The 18,195-nt window shown below is 55.8% G+C and overlaps 2 protein-coding genes across 2 annotated transcripts; both read left to right on the forward strand.

Moving 5' to 3' along the window:
- The first annotated feature begins 820 nt into the window (after positions 1–820).
- Positions 821–5,148, forward strand: KRT15 (keratin 15). The gene is given in 9 exon segments (XM_059378880.1): positions 821–957; positions 959–1,408; positions 2,297–2,379; positions 2,502–2,658; positions 3,140–3,301; positions 3,388–3,513; positions 3,724–3,944; positions 4,237–4,262; positions 4,789–5,148. Coding segments are annotated over 9 exon segments (1,374 nt in total). The 5' UTR covers positions 821–903; the 3' UTR covers positions 4,884–5,148.
- A 7,226-nt stretch (positions 5,149–12,374) lies between these two features.
- LOC132004409 (keratin, type I cytoskeletal 13) lies at positions 12,375–16,791 on the forward strand. Its single transcript, XM_059380820.1, has 8 exons — positions 12,375–12,922; positions 14,191–14,273; positions 14,468–14,624; positions 14,805–14,966; positions 15,055–15,180; positions 15,270–15,490; positions 16,140–16,165; positions 16,520–16,791. The coding sequence occupies exons 1-8, from the start codon at positions 12,416–12,418 to the stop codon at positions 16,594–16,596; spliced, it is 1,359 nt and encodes a 452-aa protein (XP_059236803.1). The 5' UTR covers positions 12,375–12,415; the 3' UTR covers positions 16,597–16,791.
- The last annotated feature ends 1,404 nt before the right edge of the window (positions 16,792–18,195 follow it).

The following is an 18,195-nucleotide window of genomic DNA, read 5'->3' on the forward strand; positions in this document are numbered from 1 at the left end:
GGTTTTCTGGACTGTGCTTCAGTCTTATCTGCAGAGGTTTGCCCCGACGCGTCCCGGGAGCAAGCAAAGGTTCAGGGACATGTGCGGTTGGCAGGTGGCGGGATTATCAATCAGCGCCTTGTCAGCCCTGAGCCTCCTGGCCTTTGTGAGAGTGCCAGGCCAACGGGGCTGGGGGCTGGGGGTGGGGGGGGGGGAAGGGGAAGAGGCTTGGCGGAGGAGAGTCCTGATCTGTCAGGGAAGTGACATGTGTAGGCCTCTCTGATCACCTTAGTTGGAAATTGACCCATGACCTCCCACCCAGCCTGTCCCCAGAAGCCCTGCAAAGCTTCCCCCCACTCATCCCCCCACCCCCAGGCCACTGCTTTCCCTGGAGTCTGAGAGTGGGACAACACAGAGCACTCTCCTCAAACTGAGAGAGGGGAGCTAGCCGCCTTGGGGGGAGGGTCCTGGCCTGGTGGCAGCAGAGAAGTCTGGTGAGGACAGATGGGGCCTGAGCTGCTCCACCCCTGGGAGCTGTAGGGTGACACGGCTTTGCTCCCCGCTACTCTCCCCACTACTCGCTACTCTCCAGGTTCTCCCAGAGTGTGGAGATAACCTGCCAGCGAAGTGTTAAAACCATGGCCCTGGGGGCAAAACACCATTCATTCTGAATCATCTCTTTTGTTGCATTGAAAAAAAAAGAAAGAGAGACTCCACTTCAGCCTTGAAGAAGTGTGCAGGCAGTCCCGTTTGAACAAGGGAGTTGGCCTCCCTTTGGGGGAGGAGACACGGTCCCACAACCCCCTCGGAGGGGTATATAAGGAGCCCCAGGCTGGGGGGTGACAGGGCAGCGCTCCGCTCTCAGCCCAGCCTCCTCCTCGCCAGCGCCTCTGTGCTTGCTGAGAACTCCCCAGCCACCCAGCCATGAGCACCACATTTCTGCAGACCTCTTCCTCCACCTTTGGGGGTGGCTCTACCAAGGGGGGGCCCCCTCCGGGTTGGGGGAGGTGGCTTTGGTGGGGGGAGTCTCTGTGGGGGCGGTGGAAGCCGCACTATTTCGGCTTCTTCTGCTAGGTTCGTCTCCTCGGGGTCAGGAGGGGGCTATGGGGGCGGCATGAGCTGCGGCTTCGGTGGAGGGGCTTGTAGTGGTTTTGGGGGTGGCCTTGGAGGTGGCTTTGGTGGGAGTTTTGGCGGTGGCTTCGGTGACTACGGTGGTGGTGATGGAGGCCTCCTTTCTGGCAATGAGAAGATCACTATGCAGAACCTCAACGACCGCCTGGCCTCCTACCTGGAGAAGGTGCGGGCCCTGGAGGAGGCCAACACAGAGCTGGAGGTCAAGATCCGGGACTGGTACCAGAAGCAGAGCCCCAGCAGCCCGGAGCGGGACTACAGCCCCTACTTCAAGACCATTGAGGAGCTCCGTGACAAGGTGAGTCCTCAGGTGGCAGGGAGACGGGAGCAGGTGGCTGGTGCGTGCCCAGGTCTGTAACATCAGCGCTCCAGTTGCCTCAAGGAAATGCTTTCCTGCCTGGGCAGTGAGTGTCGGTGTATAGCTTGGAGAGCAGGGAGCGCTTTCCCGGTGGGGATGCTGGCACACATCCGCTCCATCTGGTGGTGTGGGAAGATCCCAAGACTGGTCAGGACCAGGGGGTCCGAGGTGGGGGCAGTGACACACGCCAGCAGGGCTCTGCATCCAGTCCCTCTTTGCTTCTTTTGCAAGAATGGTTAAGTGTTGCCTCAGGAGCCCAGAAGGTCAGGACCACCTGCCTCACCCTTTGAGGATATCTTTGGTGCCCAAAGCAGTATTCGGGCTTAGAATACCTCGAACTCATGATGTGCTCTGCCTGTCACTTACTCACCCTTCCAGCCCACTTGGACCAGTTTCCTCAGCTGCAGCATGCCTTTCTGACCTGCCCTCTGGGGTTCTCCTGGCTGTGGGGATGTTCTGTGGGTCCATGGCTGTGTCCAGGTGTGCTGGAGTCCAGTGACCGGGGCAGGCTGGTGGACTATCCCTGAGAGGGCTATTGTTAGAGCCCCCTGAACCCCACCACAACCCCTCCTGGCCAGACAGTTCCCACAGGGGAGTCTGGGCACTCTGGATTCCTTGGTCTTTCACGGCCAAGGAAGGGTGGCGTGCAGGAAGACCTCATGTGGGTACTTGAGGGGCGTCTGAACTCTGTCTTGGGGAGCCTACAGGCTTCTGGGTCTGGTGTCAGTGGGGAGACTGTCGGCCAGGGGTCTGACCTGGGGCACAGGGTGGGGAGACACCAGGCAAGACAGAACACTGCTCCAGGGGCCGACTCCCTGTCTCCTGCAGATCCTGGCGGCCACCATTGACAACAACCGGGTCATCCTGGAGATCGACAACGCCCGGCTGGCGGCGGATGACTTTAGGCTCAAGTGCGCTCCTGCCTCCTTTCCCCTCCTGGATACCCCGCCTCCCCGCCTCCCTTCTCGGCCTTCTTTCCTTCCTGCAGCTCCAACAGCCCCTTCCTTCCTCTGGGCTCCCTCTCTCTTCCCAGGTACGAGAACGAGCTGGCCCTGCGCCAGAGCGTGGAGGCCGACATCAACGGTCTGCGCCGGGTGCTGGACGAGCTGACCTTGGCCAAGGCCGACCTGGAGATGCAGATTGAGGGTCTGAACGAGGAGCTGGCCTACCTGAAGAAGAACCACGAGGAGGTGAGGGTTGGCAGGGCTGCTGGAGGTGGGAGGCAGAGTGGGGCCCCGGCACCTCCTTCTAGTTAGCAGAAGGGCTTAGTGATTCAGATATGCTCCCCTCTAGCAAAACAGGGATCCCCATGGAGAACAAAGGGTATTATCCTTTGGGGACCCAGGACCCCTTTCCTTCTCAGATCCATAGCTGGGTCAGGGGGCCAGTGTGACCTGCTGTCTTGATTTGTGTCATGAGCTCAGACAGGGGGTTACACTGTCTTGAGGTCCTCCTGTAGCATCTGGCAAGGAAGAGAGGCCCTCAGAGCCAAGGGGCCCACGTGATTGAACCTCTTCACCTTCAGCAGGAAACAGAGGCTGGGGTGGGTACACAGGAATGCGAAGGGTGTGCAGTGAGTTAGGGACAAAGCCAGGATGGGCCTGTGGGAACCTAGGCTCCCAGCTCTCCCGTCAGCCCGCTGTCCCTAAACGGGCCCTGTCCACCCTGCAGGAAATGAAGGAGTACGGCAGCCAGCTGGCCGGCCAGGTCAACGTGGAGATGGACGCGGCACCAGGCGTGGACTTGACCCGCGTGCTGGCCGAGATGAGGGAGCAGTATGAGGCCATGGCGGAGAAGAACCGACGGGACGCCGAGGCCTGGTTCTTCAGCAAGGTGGGCCTGACCTCGCAGCCCTGCCCCAGCTCCCCAGGTCTCCTAGGATGCCTGTGGGCTTCACTAGTCTTGTGTGTGACCCACAGACAGAGGAGCTGAACAAGGAGGTGGCCTCCAACACAGAGATGATCCAGACCAGCAAGACGGAGATCACAGACCTGAGGCGCACGATGCAGGGGCTGGAGATCGAGCTGCAGTCCCAGCTCAGCATGGTAGGGCCACCTGCCCCCCCAGCTCACCTGCAGCCTGCCCCAGCCTGCCCCAGTGCCACCTGGCCTTTCCCATCATCCAGGGCTGGTTAAGTCTTGGGTTCCCAAGCCCCGGCCGAGGGGCTCCCCTGTCCTCCATTCAATGCTGGTTCACATGCTGCGGCAGCTTCTTTCCTGGCCTGATAAGTCTGTTGATCTGCTGCCCGCCCCCAGAAAACCGGGCTGGAGGGCTCACTGGCTGAGACGGAGTGCCGCTACGCCACACAACTGCAGCAGATCCAGGGGCTCATCAGCAGCCTGGAGGCCCAGCTGAGCGAGCTCCGCAATGAGATGGAGTGCCAGAACCAGGAGTACAAGACGCTGCTGGACATCAAGTCGCGGCTGGAGCAGGAGATCGCCACCTACCGCAGCCTGCTGGAGGGCCAGGACGCCAGGTGGGGGCGAGAGTGCAGGGGGGAGGGATGAGGGAGGGGCCGGCTGGTCTTCCCCGGACAGCAGTGGGACAGCGAAAAGGAAGCGGATGGGGTGTTAGTGTGATTCGGAATCTATCTGCTTGAGGGTGGCAGGTGTGGACAGGCTTTCAGGATGTCCCAGCCTCTAGAGAAGTCACATGTGCGGCTGGTGGTGGGGGCCGCTGGAGTGGATTGCTTGGCCAGCCACCGGGGACTCCCTTCCGGAGACCCGGGCTCACGCCCTTCTCTTACATCAGCTTCCCCTCTCTTTCAGGATGGCTGGCATTGGCGCCAGAGAAGGTAAGAAGGCTTCAGGCTTCCTGAGTGGGGTGGCAAGGGGGCTGTTGAAGCCACCGTTCCCTCTGGAATGGGCTGGAAGGAGAAAGACACCCAACATGCCAGTTGGGCAGGGACATGCCCATCTACATCTCTTCCACAGGGACCCTCTATCAGCCCCAGCAGAGTGGGGGTTAAAGATTTCTTGAGAACCTTTCAGCTTGAGCAGGCTTTGTCAAAGGAATAGCTTCCCAGGGCCCACTCAGGGCCCACCTTCTTGCATTTAATGCTAAGAGGCCCCCAGTCACTTCCTGTTCACTTGCAGTTAAATCCCTGGCTTTCTTGCTCACTGCGGGGCATAACTTGCTACCAGCTGCCTCTATGATGAGTGACTCAACACCAGACCTCCTGGCCACTCTGGAAGGATCGGCCAGTGGCCATTCTCCGGGGTGCTGTCCAGTTCTCCCTGAGCTTAGCCAAGGTCCTGGCTGCCTTGGGAGGGAGAAAAGTGAGGGTCCCCCACTCTGAAGCTTGCTCCTTCTTCCTACAGCATCCCTGGGAGGCAGTGGCAGCGGCAAAGTTCGCCTCAATGTCGAGGAGACAGTGGACGGGAAGGTGGTTTCTTCTCGCAAGAGAGAGGTCTGAGTGCCCGGTCTAGCAGAGATGTCCCTCGTCACCTCCCCGATTCCCAGGCTGAGTGGAGGACTGGCTAGAGGGGCCAGAAGAGCAAACCCTAGTCCCTGCTTTCAAAGGGTGAAGCTCTCTTTGTTGAGTGCTCCCCCTCCCCCTCCCCTCCAGCTCTCCCCATCTGCTTTTGAGCAGCAACCGGCAGGAAGCCGCTGGATTGTGTAACAAGGTTGTTTGTGCCATGTGTCCATGCAATAAAGAATTGCTTTTCCTTTTGCAAATATCTTTGGTAGTATGTCCAGTTTTTCTTGTTGGGGACCTTGTGGGTCTAGGACTCACAGGCTGACATCTCTTTTTACTTTGGCTTTTTCCCTGTATGGTCCTAATTCACTCTTTGGGGTGCCTAGGGCACCTAGGACCAACTCAGGCTGCACAGGTGACTTGCTGTTCTGGCTTATTCCAACCAGTGATCATGGAAGCAGGAGTTGGGGTTGTCCTCAGAACATCTGGGTGCACCCAACACTGTACTTGTCGCTTTGAACAATTATTTACCAAACAATTGACTGTATAGATTGTATTGGTTCACCCTTGTGTGGGTTGGCACTGTGCTAGGCAACCCCACCCATGGGTCTTGTTTAATGTGATTGTGGGTGGTCAGGATTTATGATTCCCATCTGAGAGATGAGGAAGTCAGAGAGGTGAATGACTTTGCCAGGGACCTCATGGATTATAGTGAACAACAGGGCTGGGACTGGCCCCATATCTGCATGACTCAAAGTCCACCGCTTGTTCCGGGAGCCCAGGCCTTAGCCCTTCACAGGTCATTGCCAGGACCTTCCTCCTTATTTCTGGCCCTCCCACATGTGTTCCTAGAACCTCCCTTTTTTTCCCCTCCAGGCACACCTGACCTCCAGAGTGACTGAGCCACCCAACATCTCTGCCTTCTGCAAAGAGGGACCTTATCCACCCTCTCACCCCCTGAAGTCACAATCTCCTTCCCATAAAGCAATTAAGGGGAAATCAGAGGGAAAGACACCAACTCCAGGAAGCCCTCCAAGATTTTTCCAAGCTTAAGTCCAAAGAAACATCAACCCCTATTGTCCTCCTCAGTCCAAACCCTGCTCCTGATCCCCCATACCCAGCATCTCTGACCTTGGGCTCACTGGAGCAGCCACATTCACACACACTTAATTTGCTGCCTCAGGTCTGACACTGGTTCCTCAGGGATTCATAACCCCAGACAGAGGGCAAGGAATGAGGAAGCCGAGAACTCTCGGTGCTGTGGCTGGGCTAGGCTCTGGTGAGGACTGAGGGGAGAGGGAAAACCGGTTTCTTAGTCCTGCTGGGAAGAGGAGGTTGGAGGTTCCTCTCTTCTCCTGAGAGTCAGATCATTTTCGGGGGGAGATTCAGGCCCTCTGAGAGGGCCTCCATGAGTCTTGCTGGGTGAAACTCCTTGTCCAGCAATCCTGTTTGGAGAGGGCAGGGCACCTGTTTTTTTTTCTGGGGAAGATTTAATCTAGAATACATCTCCTGAGTACACACTCTGAGGCCAGACTTCTCTGGGGCTGGAGGAACAAAACAGAACTTATTAAACATCTACACTATGCAGGGCTCTGGGCAGAGCATTCAATGGATAGCATCTGATTTGCTCCCCCAGAGGTTTTGTAAAAGTGTGGTATTGAGGGCATGAGCCAGGAATCCGTGAGGCTAGGCCTGGGACTGGTCTCTCTGCGTTCAAACCTTTGCTTTTTCCTGGATGTCGTGCAGGTCACGGAAACTGGCAACATATTTCTTTCTTTTCCTTCTTTCTTTCCTTCCTCCTTCCTTCCTTCCTTCCTTTAAAGATTTTATTTATTTATTTGACAGAGATCACAAGTAAGTGGAGAGGAGGGTGGGGGGGGGGGGAAGCAGGCCCCCTGCTGAGCAGAGACCCCAATGTGGGGCTGGATCCCAAAACCCCAGGATCATGACCTGAGCCAAAGGCGGAGGCTTTAACCCACTGAGCCACCCAGGTGGCTCTGGCAACATCTTTCTTAGGAGGGTGTGTTAATCTGAAGCCCCTTTCTTCACCTCTTGGGAAGCCTGTTCAAATGTCATCCAGCCATTACTGCTAAAAAGATCATTCTCAGTCTCTCGCAGACAGGGCTTAAGCTCCTGCTGAAGCTGTCATGTCCCTGACATCCTGAAAACGGCCAGACCCCTTCCTGGGTCTCCCAGGCCCAACGGCCTGATTGCTGCTCCTGCTTCACTGGCCTCCGGGGCTCTCTTGAGGAGTCTCAGATCTTCAAAGCAACCCACCAAGGGTTTCCTCAGCCCGTAGTTTGCCAAAATAACCTCTGCAAAGCTGCAGAGACGCAAGGTGGGGTTTCCCCCCTCATCCAGCGGGCTTTCTCTCAGGCCAGACCCTGGGCTGGAGAGGGGAAGCTGCTTCTGTTCCTTGGAGGGCCCATTCCTGCTCTCCAGGGATCCTGGGGTCCGAGAGAGGTCCTTGGACTTGCTGTATCCTGTTTCCTGCCTGACCCTGGAGAGAGACGCTCACACCCCAAGATAGCTTGTTCCTGGCTGAGCCCTTTAAATAGTCTTTGGGCAGAGATGGCCCGCCTTCTGCCTGCCCCTGGGCTGAGGTCAGGCTTGGTTTCCAACCAATCTGGGAAGCAGGCAGCAGGCCTCCCTTCCCCCTGAGAGAGAGGCTAGCTTTGGGGCCAGGCATTAGGGACGTAGGCTAGTCTCAGGCGAGGCTAGTCTTCCCAGAGCAGGCACAGGGACATGACTACGCAGCTCCCTGGGGATTTTGCCAGGTCCCTGACCCTCTCCAGGTCTCAGTGTCCTCAGCTTTAAACTGGGGAGGCTGGCTGGACCAGACTCAAGGTTCTCTATGAGTTCATCTGTATCGTGGGACCTCCGAGGGGAACCTGGCCTGTGAGATCGGTGACAGCAGGGGCAGTGTCTCCTCCTTGCACTTCTGAGCTCTCGGAGTGGGAGCTTCATAAATATTTGTTGAATTAATGCATGACCTTGCTTCTCCTTTGTTTTTTCCTGCCTTAGACATGGCTCTGGACATTTCCTAGTGTGGGCCTGTATTTGGGTGAGTGTGGGCCTGGTGGTCACCTGTCCCTGCACAGGCAGCTGACAGCATAGGGGGAAATCAGGGGTTAGCAGCTTCTTCCATGAGATTTGCGGCGCGGATGACCCCACTGGATACTTGTCTGGGTCCCCATCTCCTCTCCCCTAAAGCCAGCAAAGTCTCCCTGAACCTGCTTCTTAGGCATTTGATAGCTTCCCTCTGCCAGGAGTAGTATTAGGGGCTGCTACTCAAAGACCTTTTCCTCAGGGAATGTAAAGCTGAGTTGGGGAAATAAGATACGAATGCCACCAACTGTCACTTGTCTGGTCCTTGTGGGCACCTTGCTGGCTGAAGGGACCAGAGAGGGAAGCACAGCAAACTGGCCCAGAACGGAGGCCCAGGACAGGTCACGACCCTAGGATGAATTTGAAATTCCTCCTTTGTAAAAGGAAGAGCCTGGCTAGCAACCTTCTGCCTGACAAGTTTTCCCACAAGTCAGGCGCTTCTCCAATGCTAACTCATCTAATGTCTGGTTTTCAGCCATGGCCACCAAACCACTGAAAGGTTGAGTAACTTTCCCAGGGTCACATAGCCAGTCGATGGCAGATACAGGGTTGAAACTCAGTTCCACCTAATTCAAAGCCTCTGACAACCTCCCTGGGTTCCTGGGAACCCCGGGTGGTGTAAAGGATTTTAGAAAGCTGGGGATTATAGGTATGTGAAGACTGGGGGCCTTGACACTTGGCAGGAGAAGGCTGCTGAGTACTGCTATGGGAAGCAGGTGTTTCTGAGGGTGAGGGTGGCTGACCAGACGGCCCAGCTTCACTGTCTGGGGAAGGTCGGATTTTCATGAGTGGCTCCTTTTCTCCGTGGGGGAGCCTCGAAACATTTTGGGAGGTGGGTCAGCCATCCTGGGCTCTAGACCCTATGTGGTCTAGGGAAACAGGAGGGAGGGAGGAGCCCGATCCAAGAGCCAATCGAGGGTCCCTGAATTCAGAGCTGGGGGGACAGGATCGAAGCCTCAGCTGTGCAGGTGAACAATCTGGCAACTTTGGACAAGTCCTTGAGAACCAGAGACCCAGCAAGGCATTGCACAGGAAGACTTAGAAATCATTCAACATAAGGCCCCCGGGGAGCTGGTGGTAGAGATGGAAAGCCGCATCTTTCTCCTTGCTTCCTACTGCCTTGGGCCTTGGCATTCTGGGTCTGGCACAACTCTGTCTTTGACATTCTGCACTGAGTACCTCGCAAGCCCCCAAGCTTTGGAGCTCACAGTAGGACAGATAGAAGTCAGGCTGCTCCGTCAGGCCTTCAGCTGCACAGGCCCAGCTGCTGTGGGAAACAGGACCCTCTAGCTGCTGGGCCTGCAGTGTCAGGAAACCTGGGAGCATGGTGGGTGACAGAGGACACTCCTGCTTGGGTGGGGTGGCGCTGAGGCTGGCCTGAAGGGGGGTTAGCAGGCAGGCGGGAAGAAGGATGCAGACCCTGGAGCCAGAGGTTTGCATCTTGGGCAAGGAATTTAGACTTTTCTGGGTTTCAGCGTCCTCAGGTGAAAAGGGGTTGTGCCCAATGCCATAGGGTTCTTTTGAGGTTACACAGGTAGAGTGTCTAACACAGCATTCAAGAAATATTAGCTAATGTCATCTTATTATCTTTAAAAAATACAGAATGTAACATTCAGAGATCATCTACCGAGTTCACATCAAGGCTCCAAGGCACCATTAGTCGGGGTAGAGAGAGCCAGAGACGAGCTTTGAACCTTGCCTTCATGGTGACCTTGAGCAAGTAACTCAGCCTCCCCGAACCTCAGCTGTAAGATGGGGCCAAGAACACCCCTTGCCCACTGTCGTGAGGACCCAGTGACAGTGTGAGAAGCCCGCCTTGTTTGTGGGGCTGCTCACACATGTGGCTTCCCCTCCTCTTACGACGTTGGTGTGATTTTGTCAGAAACCAAAGAAGGGGGTCTCTGCCCCAGGACTTTTTTCCTACCCCATCAGGAGCAGGGCCAGGAGCGGTGAAACTGGGGCCCCAGGATGGGTCCTTGCACAGCTTCCTCCAGAAGGGCCCTGGGGTTCACCGTGGGTCAGAGGAAGACATTCCTGTGTTATGCACTGTAAGTGCCTGCTCAGGGAGGGGACGGGAGGGGAGGGGAGAGACCGTGCCCTGACCCTGCAAGGGAGGCATGTCGCCACCCCCCTGTGTTTGTACTACTGGGACTTTGGAGGATCTGGGGCATTGTTCCTCTAAGAGGCGTTGGTCTCAGCCCACTGTCAGCCCTGGGGGGGAGGATCGTCACTCCAGGCCTGGCAGGTTTTATTAATCACCTTTTTGTCAGTTTTGATCCTCTACTGAGAGCGAGAAGAGAGGGAGAGCCTGAGAGCTCCTGCTTTGGGCTGAATCACACAGCTTTTCAGAGAGAGGGAGCGCTGAGCTGTCAGTTTGGGGCAGGAGGGCTGGGCAGGGTCAGAGGTCAGCCTGAAACCCTGGCTTCCCTGTGAGACCCCAAGCATGCCATGGCCCCCTCCCTGGTGCTGACAGCTGCTGGATGAAACACAGGCCTCCTTCCTTCCCTGCAGAAGACGAAGGGCAGGAAAGCCCTGACTCTGAGCCTTGTTTCCTGGCTTGCTGAATCAGCAAAGGGGTTCTCAGGATCACTTCGAGCCTGGGTCACCCTACCCTAGTCCTTAGCCTGGTGCAGACCCCCTGGCTGCTGTGGGCTAGCAGGCTGCCCCTGAGAGGCCATTCATGGTAAGTTTGGCCGCCTTGGTGAGTGGGAGTTGGAGCCTGAGTCCAGAGTTCTCTATTCTTAGCCCTGGAAACTTCTCCATTTAACTTGGGCTCTGAGAGGCCACCTCTAGGCCCTTTTATTCGGGCCTGAAGCCTTCTCTGGCAGGGAGATTAAGCAGTCCTTGAGTTTTAGCTACATCTGAGGCTCCTCGGCAGAGACTATATCCTCCCATGTGGCTCTTGGTCAAGCGCTCACAAGCTGGACAGGTGTTCCGTGACCGGGGGGCTAGAAGGAGCCCTGTTAGGCATTCCAAGACTTCCTTTCCGGGCTCAACCACGCCTCGAAAGCAGCTGATATAAGGGTATGATTGAATCCTGGGGGCAGTCTGATCCAGCCCTTCTCAACTCCATACCATTGACCTTTTGGGCTGGGGAATTCTTTGTTTTGGGGGCTGTCCTGGGCATGGTAGGATATTTAGTAGTATCCCTGGTCTCTGTCCTCTAGATACCTGTAGGATCCCCCTGTTGTTGCAACTGAAATGTCAAACGTTCTCTAGGGAGAAAAAGAGCTCTTAGCCGAGATCTTCGAATTAATCTAGGGGGGCAGAAGTGGGAATCGTGGTCTCGTTAGGGGCAGGGGGTGTAGGTAATTGACTGGGAAAGGGTACAGGGCGCTTTATGGAGTGCTGCAAATGTTCTGGGTGCTGGGTACACGTGTTTGAGGCTTCCTACATAGGTAAGCATGCATGGAGTTGGACACTAATAGTTTGTACAATTTACCGTATGAATCATATACCTAGAAAAGGAGTCTTTGTGTCAGTGTGAACCCAACTTGGGTTTTAGTCCTGACTACTCTTAAGCCTTGATTTCCCCCTGTGTAAAATGGGGTAGTTGTAGGACCTGCCTCACCAGGTTGCTACAAAGATTGAATGACACAGCGAGTATATGTAGCTCTGTGCCTGCTTATGGTGAGGGGTCTGAGTGTGTTCTCTGTCATGTTATGATGTGCCGGGCTGCTTGCTTCTGTATTCTGTGCCTCAGTTTCCCCCGCTGTGTTAGAAGGTCCCTAAGTTCCCTTGTCACTGGGACTTTATCGGATTGTCTTGGTGCTCCCCCGTTGCCCGCCATCAGCCTAAACAGCTACAAGGGGGTCAATTCTACAGGACCAAGCCAAGTTTGTCCACAGATTCGCTGGGAGCACCGGAGTAGGAGAAATGCTAAGAAGGATGTAGAACATCTTAGTCTGAGGGTTTAGAAATAGAAAGAAGGGGGCTGAGGGCTGCCCAGTGTAGGAGAGATGTCCCTCGTCACCTCCCCGCTTTCCAGGCTGAGTGGAGGACTGGTAGAGGGGCCAGAAGAGCAAACCCTCTGTCCCCATTCTAGTACTGGGTGGAGCTGAGAGCCTGTGGAGTGAGCTCCCTAAGTGCAGAGCTGAAGTGGAATTCAGCTGTCAAAAGGGTAGTCTCAGGCAGAACACTGTGCCCTCTGAATCATCCCTTTTGTTAAGGATTTAAAAAAAAAAAAAAAAGCCACCCCCAAAGGCACAACCCACCTTGGAGAGCAGAGGTAACTGGGCTTGTGGGAAACAGAGTGCAGCTGGCAGCAGTCAGAGGGTGGGGAAGGGAGGAGAGAAGATGGGGCAATTGTTCAACCTGCTGGAGGACAGTATAAAAGGCACCCACTCTGGGGAAGAGCCACAGTCTTCGGCCCAGGCCAAGCCCCGCTCCTGTCCACACCTGCTGCTTCTTTTGCTCTCACCATGAGCTGCCGCCTGCAGAGCTCTTCCGCCAGCTATGGTGGTGGTTTTGGGGGTGGCTCTTGCCAGCTAGGAGGAGGCCGCAGTGTCTCTGCCTGCTCAACCCGCTTTGTCTCTGGGGGCTCAGCTGGGGGCTATGGGGGCGGCATGAGCTGTGGCTTTGGTGGAGGGGCTGGTAGTGGTTTTGGAGGTGGCTTTGGAGGTGGCCTTGGAGGTGGCCTTGGAGGTGGCTTTGGAGGTGGCCTTGGCGGTGGCTTTGGTGGGGGTTTTGGCGGTGGCTTTGGTGACTACGGTGGTGGTGATGGAGGCCTCCTTTCTGGCAACGAGAAGATCACTATGCAGAACCTCAACGACCGCCTGGCCTCCTACCTGGAGAAGGTGCGGGCCCTGGAGGAGGCCAACACAGAGCTGGAGGTCAAGATCCGGGACTGGCACCAGAAGCAGAGCCCCAGCAGCCCGGAGCGGGACTACAGCCCCTACTTCAAGACCATTGAGGAGCTCCGTGACAAGGTGAGTCCTCGGGTGTTGGCGAGCTTTCTTCCTGCAGGGCAGAGCTGCAAAGGCCAGGGAACACGGCATCCCAAAGGACCAGAAGATGGAGTGTGGTGGAATCCTCACCCCGCCTTTGGAGGAAAATTCTAGTCTTTTACTACCAAGCGTCTCTACTCCTGATAAGCTTTCTTTCTTTCTTTCTTTCTTTTTTTAAGATTTTATTTATTTATTTGACAGAGAGAAATCACAAGTAGACAGAAAGGCAGGCAGAGAGAGAGAGGGAAGCAGGCTCCCCGCCGAGCAGAGAGCCCGATGCGGGACTCGATCCCAGGACCCTGAGATCATGACCTGAGCCGAAGGCAGCGGCTTAACCCACTGAGCCACCCAGGCGCCCCCTGATAAGCTTTCTTAGGCCACTGCTCCGCAAACGCGTTCTTTTACTGTTATTACTCACGTCAACATTTTTACTGCTTCCTAAACAGTTATGTTATTATTAATGACTTGATCCCTATAATTCCAACCCACGGAGATGTTTGGAAACCATGACAGTTTTAAAAACCATGAAGAATGACTCAAATCAGCAGAGAAAGGAATACTGGTCTGGGAATACTAGTTGATTTTGTAGGGGTCCCATTTAAACTGTTATTCTCAGCTGGCTAGGAGGAGCAGGAGGGGGAGGCAGAGGCCCATGCTGTGCTAAGCTGAGCTGAGATTGCTTCATCAAGGACTGTCTGTCACGCTGGGGTCCCAGCTTGTTGGAACAGAAATCCACCAGCCTGGGCTGGGTCCCAGCTATGTGGGGTGGGTTTTAACTGCTTCGGTATATGAGAGTTTAGACAAGGAATTCAAATGGACGGGAGTGTTTATTGGCTCTCTCTTCTGCTCAGCCGGGAGGCCAGCTCCAGTGAGCTTATTATGAGCTGTGTGGACCCAGGCTGACCCCCTCCTGACCTTAAGGAGAAGGCTGTCCCAATGGTGAGCTAGAGAGGTCGCTAGTCCGAGGCCTTCAAGACATGACTAACCAAAGAAGTCCTGGGCAGGGTCATTCCCCTGAAATGTACATTCCGATCTTCCCCATCATGAGCAGGCATAGATAGAATGTCAGAGTGACAGACTCAGAGGAGGGACCTGCTCTGCCCCTCACTTCACCGAGCTCAGAGAGCAGGGCCTTATCCTGGTGCCTTATCAGGCACCCAGGTGTCTGAGGTCAACAGCCCCGCCTGTGTTTTCTCTTTCTCCTCCTCCAGCTCTTGGACCCTCCCGTGATGACCCTTTGTATTTTGCAGATCCTGGCGGCTACCATCGACAACAACCGGGTCATCCTGGAGATTGACAATGCCCGGCTAGCGGCGGATGACTTCAGGCTCAAGTGAGTTCCTCGTCCCCACTGGTCTTTCCAAACTGTCTTTTATTTGAGACAGAGGCTCATCTGAATACTGAAATCGGAGCATCCCAGGCATGAAGGTCTTGGAGACTCCAGTGCAGAAGTAGGGGAGGGTCTAATATCATTTCTGTGTAGCTTTTCCAACAACAACAACAACAACAACAACAAAAATCCTTTAGGTACGAGAATGAGCTGGCCCTGCGCCAGAGCGTGGAGGCCGACACCAATGGCCTGCGGCGGGTGCTGGATGAGCTGACCCTGTCCAAGGCCGACCTGGAAATGCAGATTGAGAGCCTGAACGAGGAGCTGGCCTACCTGAAGAAGAACCACGAGGAGGTGAGGGTCGGCAGAGGCTGCCATGGCTGAATCACCTCTAGTGAGAAAGGGGAACAGCCAGACTTAGCCTTCTGCTGGGTGACCCGGAAGCACTTCCCGGAACATGTTGGAAGCCCTCAGAGCTGAGGAGGAGGAGGACAGGCGGGGAGCATCATGTGTCTTCCTCTTCTGTCGCTGTAGGAGATGAAGGAGTTCAGCAGTCAGGTGGTAGGCCAGGTCAACGTGGAGATGGACGCCACCCCGGGCATTGACCTGACCCGCGTGCTGGCCGAGATGAGGGAGCAGTATGAGGCCATGGCGGAGAAGAACCGGCGGGATGCCGAGGAATGGTTCCACAGCAAGGTGCCCAGCCCTCTTACCCCACGGAGCCGGGGGCTGCCAGGGCCTTCCACGGGGCTCCTCCATGACCTTTTTCCTGCTCTAATTTCAGAGTGCAGAGCTGACCAAGGAGGTGACCTCTAGCACTGCCATGATCCAGACCAGCAAGACAGAGATCACGGAGCTGAGGCGCACACTCCAGGGCCTGGAGATCGAGCTGCAGTCCCAGCTCAGCATGGTACACCCGAGGCCCTCCGTCCGGCAGCCACCGCCTCTCAAACTTAGCCTGGCCGGGCTCCCCTCATTGCTTCTTTGTCGCCCCCCCAGAAAGCCGGGCTGGAGGGCACCGTAGCAGATACGGAGTGCCGCTACGCCACACAGCTGCAGCAGATCCAGGGGCTCATTGGCAGCCTGGAGGCCCAGCTGAGCGAACTCCGCAGTGAGATGGAGTGCCAGAACCAGGAGTACAAGACGCTGCTGGACATCAAGTCGCGGCTGGAGCAGGAGATTGCCACCTACCGCAGCCTGCTGGAGGGCCAGGATGCCAGGTAGGGGCCTCTCAAGTCTCCCTCTTGGGAATGTGACCACAGGGCCCTTGGACAGCCGAGCGGGCAGGGCCTTAGGGATCAGGTCCTCATGACCCTCCCAGAAGTGGACCTTCTGAGCTTAGACTGGATGCAGATCCAGGACCAGAGCTCCCTGTTTTCTAGAATCAGGCTGTGGGGGCATTTCCTCAGCAGGCCGCAGGGTCTGCCCCTTTAAACTCTGTAGCTTGGGCCTTTGGATTAGATGGGCAGGAATAGGGACCACGGACAGAACATCTCATATTGGAAGAATATTACTTTGGGTTCAGGTCAGCTGAACAAAGCTATGAATATGGTGATTTAATTCCCTTCAGACTGTTTATACGGACCAGGCCAACCTTGTAGGCCCAGGGAGAGGGATTGTGGGAAGGGAGTGGTACCAAATGGACCAGAAGGAGGACAAAACTTCCAACAAATGTGCTGGATTTGGGGCCCGAGACAGACAGCGGACAGGCCTGGCAGGTACCAGCTGCTGCCCCTTTGGCTAAGGGCAGAGTGGTAAAAAAGCCCAACTCAGGGGCTCTGAAGGATGATCTGAGTTGCTCCCCTGGGGACAGGTGAGCCACTGTCCTCTGGTGCCTTCTGCTCACATGACCTCTCTTCTCTCTCCCAGGATGGCTGGCCTGACCTCCTCAGGAGGTAAGGAGAGAACCCCAGGGGAGGGTGGGGAGGGATGAGTCGGGCTCCTGTTCACTGCCCTGGGGGGCTGGGAGATAGGCTGTGCTGGACTCCCCAGTGTAGGGAGGGAGAGGGCTCTGCGGGATGTGGCCATTTGCTCGTCTCTTTTCTTTGCAAAATAGCTAGGTCTGCCCACTGGGATATATCCCACTGGCATATTTTGGAAGGAACTAGCTTTGGGGACAATAACATGAATCCCTATCAACTGACCTTCAACTTGACCCATGAGGGGGCTTGGGGCTCTCCTGGGGGACCCTGACCTGCCGAGGTGGGTCTTCTCCAGCTTAAGTATGTCTTGCCTCCTCCATGTCTCAGGGAACTCCAGCGTCACAGTCACCACCACCAGCAGCAACTCTTCCGGTCGCCGCACTTCAGGCACCGGTAGGCTTTAAATCCACTCGGCATCTTCTCCCTCTGTCTTCAGCATCCAGAGGAGAGAACTGATGGGTCCCCGCTGGAGAAAGGGGGAGACCGCAGGATGCTCCCTGGCCCCGCACTTTCCTGAGGGCGGGCGCTCCCTGCTTCTCTCCCCGTGGGCTTCCTCTTCTCCCTTACCTGGTTCCTCAGGCTTCTCAGCTTCTCTACTAAAAAGAAAAGATAATTCAATAAAGTTTCCTGCTTTTTTTTGCAACTGTATTTTGATTCCGGTCTGGTCTCTGAGGGTAGCACCTGCCAAGGTCCTGATCTGGGGCGGTGGGTGAATGGGTGCCGTTGGCTGGGTGCCCCCCCCCCCCCCAACAAGTCTGGCCCAGGGAGCTCCTGGCTGGAAAGGACACAAGGCACCCGGACCAGCCATCGGGGCTCATCGATGATGGTGCTCAGCAAACACAGACAAATGGGGTGAACTGGAGACATGGGGGAACACGTGATCCAGTTCTACACCTTGTAGAACATACGTCAGCAACGGGTTCTGTCAGGTGATGGGGAGATGTGGGAAAGAGGCACAGAGGGCTCTGTGGCAAGCTTCAAGGAGCCAGTGCAGGGCTGATTGAAGGAGGAGACAGGAGACCCAAGACAATTACCCCAGGCCCAGCATTCTGCCTCCTTGCTTTCTGCAGAGCCCTTCCTCCTTTTCTTTCTTTCTTTTTTTAAAATTATTTATTTATTTGAGAGAGAGAGAGAGAGCATGCACACACATGAGTGGGGGTAGGGGCAGTGGGAGAGGCAGACTCCTGCTTGAGCAAGGACCCTCATGGACCCTGGGATCATGACCTGAGCTGAAGACAGACGATCAACTGACTGAGCCACCCAGGCTCCCCCAGAGCCTTTTTCTTTTAAGATGAGGGACATCCAGACCTTCAGTTGCCCCTAGCTCCTGGCCTACCCCAGCACTCAATGCATCAGCCACATGACTCAATGAGCAGCCTCCATCTGAGCTGACCCTCCCCAATTCCCCTCCACAGCCCAGTGCCCCTGCCTCTCTCGGCCCAGCTCAGACTTGCAACCTCCTCTTGCTTGGCTCACTCCTTACATGGAATCTGATCCTCTGAGTTCTGGCACAGGCAGACTTTTTCCTTTTCACTCTTCCCTTGGCCCATCTGGAACATGTTCTTGGTCACAATTGTCAAAACATTCTGATGACACGCGAGGGAGGCCCCTTTCCTCCGTGCCAGACTCTCAGGCCCACTACACTGGCCGTTGCCTCCTCAGATCTACTTGTCGGAAGGAGCACCCCTCATCCTCCCAGATCTGTGCCTTCCTGGTCCCCCATTCCAGAGGACCTGGTAACCCAAGCCAGGAGCCCAGTAGTCACCTTGGCCTCTTCAATCCCTTCCAAGTTCATCCTGTGGTTGCTGTTAGCTATAATGTCCTCACAGCCTCCCTGGCCTCCCTGTCTCCAGTCTGAACTTCTCCTGCATCTCTGCTCCACACTCCAGTGCTGACGATTGCTGGAAATGGAAAGTCTTCCTCCTGGCCTAGCAAAGCTTCCGTAGCTACCCCCCACCCCCGCCACGGAGGAAAACACCAACTCCTCCCTGGCAGAGGGTCCC

The sequence above is a fragment of the Mustela nigripes genome, chromosome 16 (assembly GCF_022355385.1).
Source record: "Mustela nigripes isolate SB6536 chromosome 16, MUSNIG.SB6536, whole genome shotgun sequence".
Lineage (NCBI taxonomy): Eukaryota > Metazoa > Chordata > Mammalia > Carnivora > Mustelidae > Mustela > Mustela nigripes.

Coding starts and splice junctions, on each gene's coding strand:
- LOC132004409 (XM_059380820.1), top strand. CDS start 12,416: ATGAGCTGCCGCCTGCAGAGCTCTTCCGCCAGCTATGGTGGTGGTTTT. Junction 14,625..14,804: donor TGAAGAAGAACCACGAGGAG/GTGAGGGTCGGC, acceptor CTGTCGCTGTAG/GAGATGAAGGAGTTCAGCAG. Junction 15,491..16,139: donor CTGGAGGGCCAGGATGCCAG/GTAGGGGCCTCT, acceptor TCTCTCTCCCAG/GATGGCTGGCCTGACCTCCT.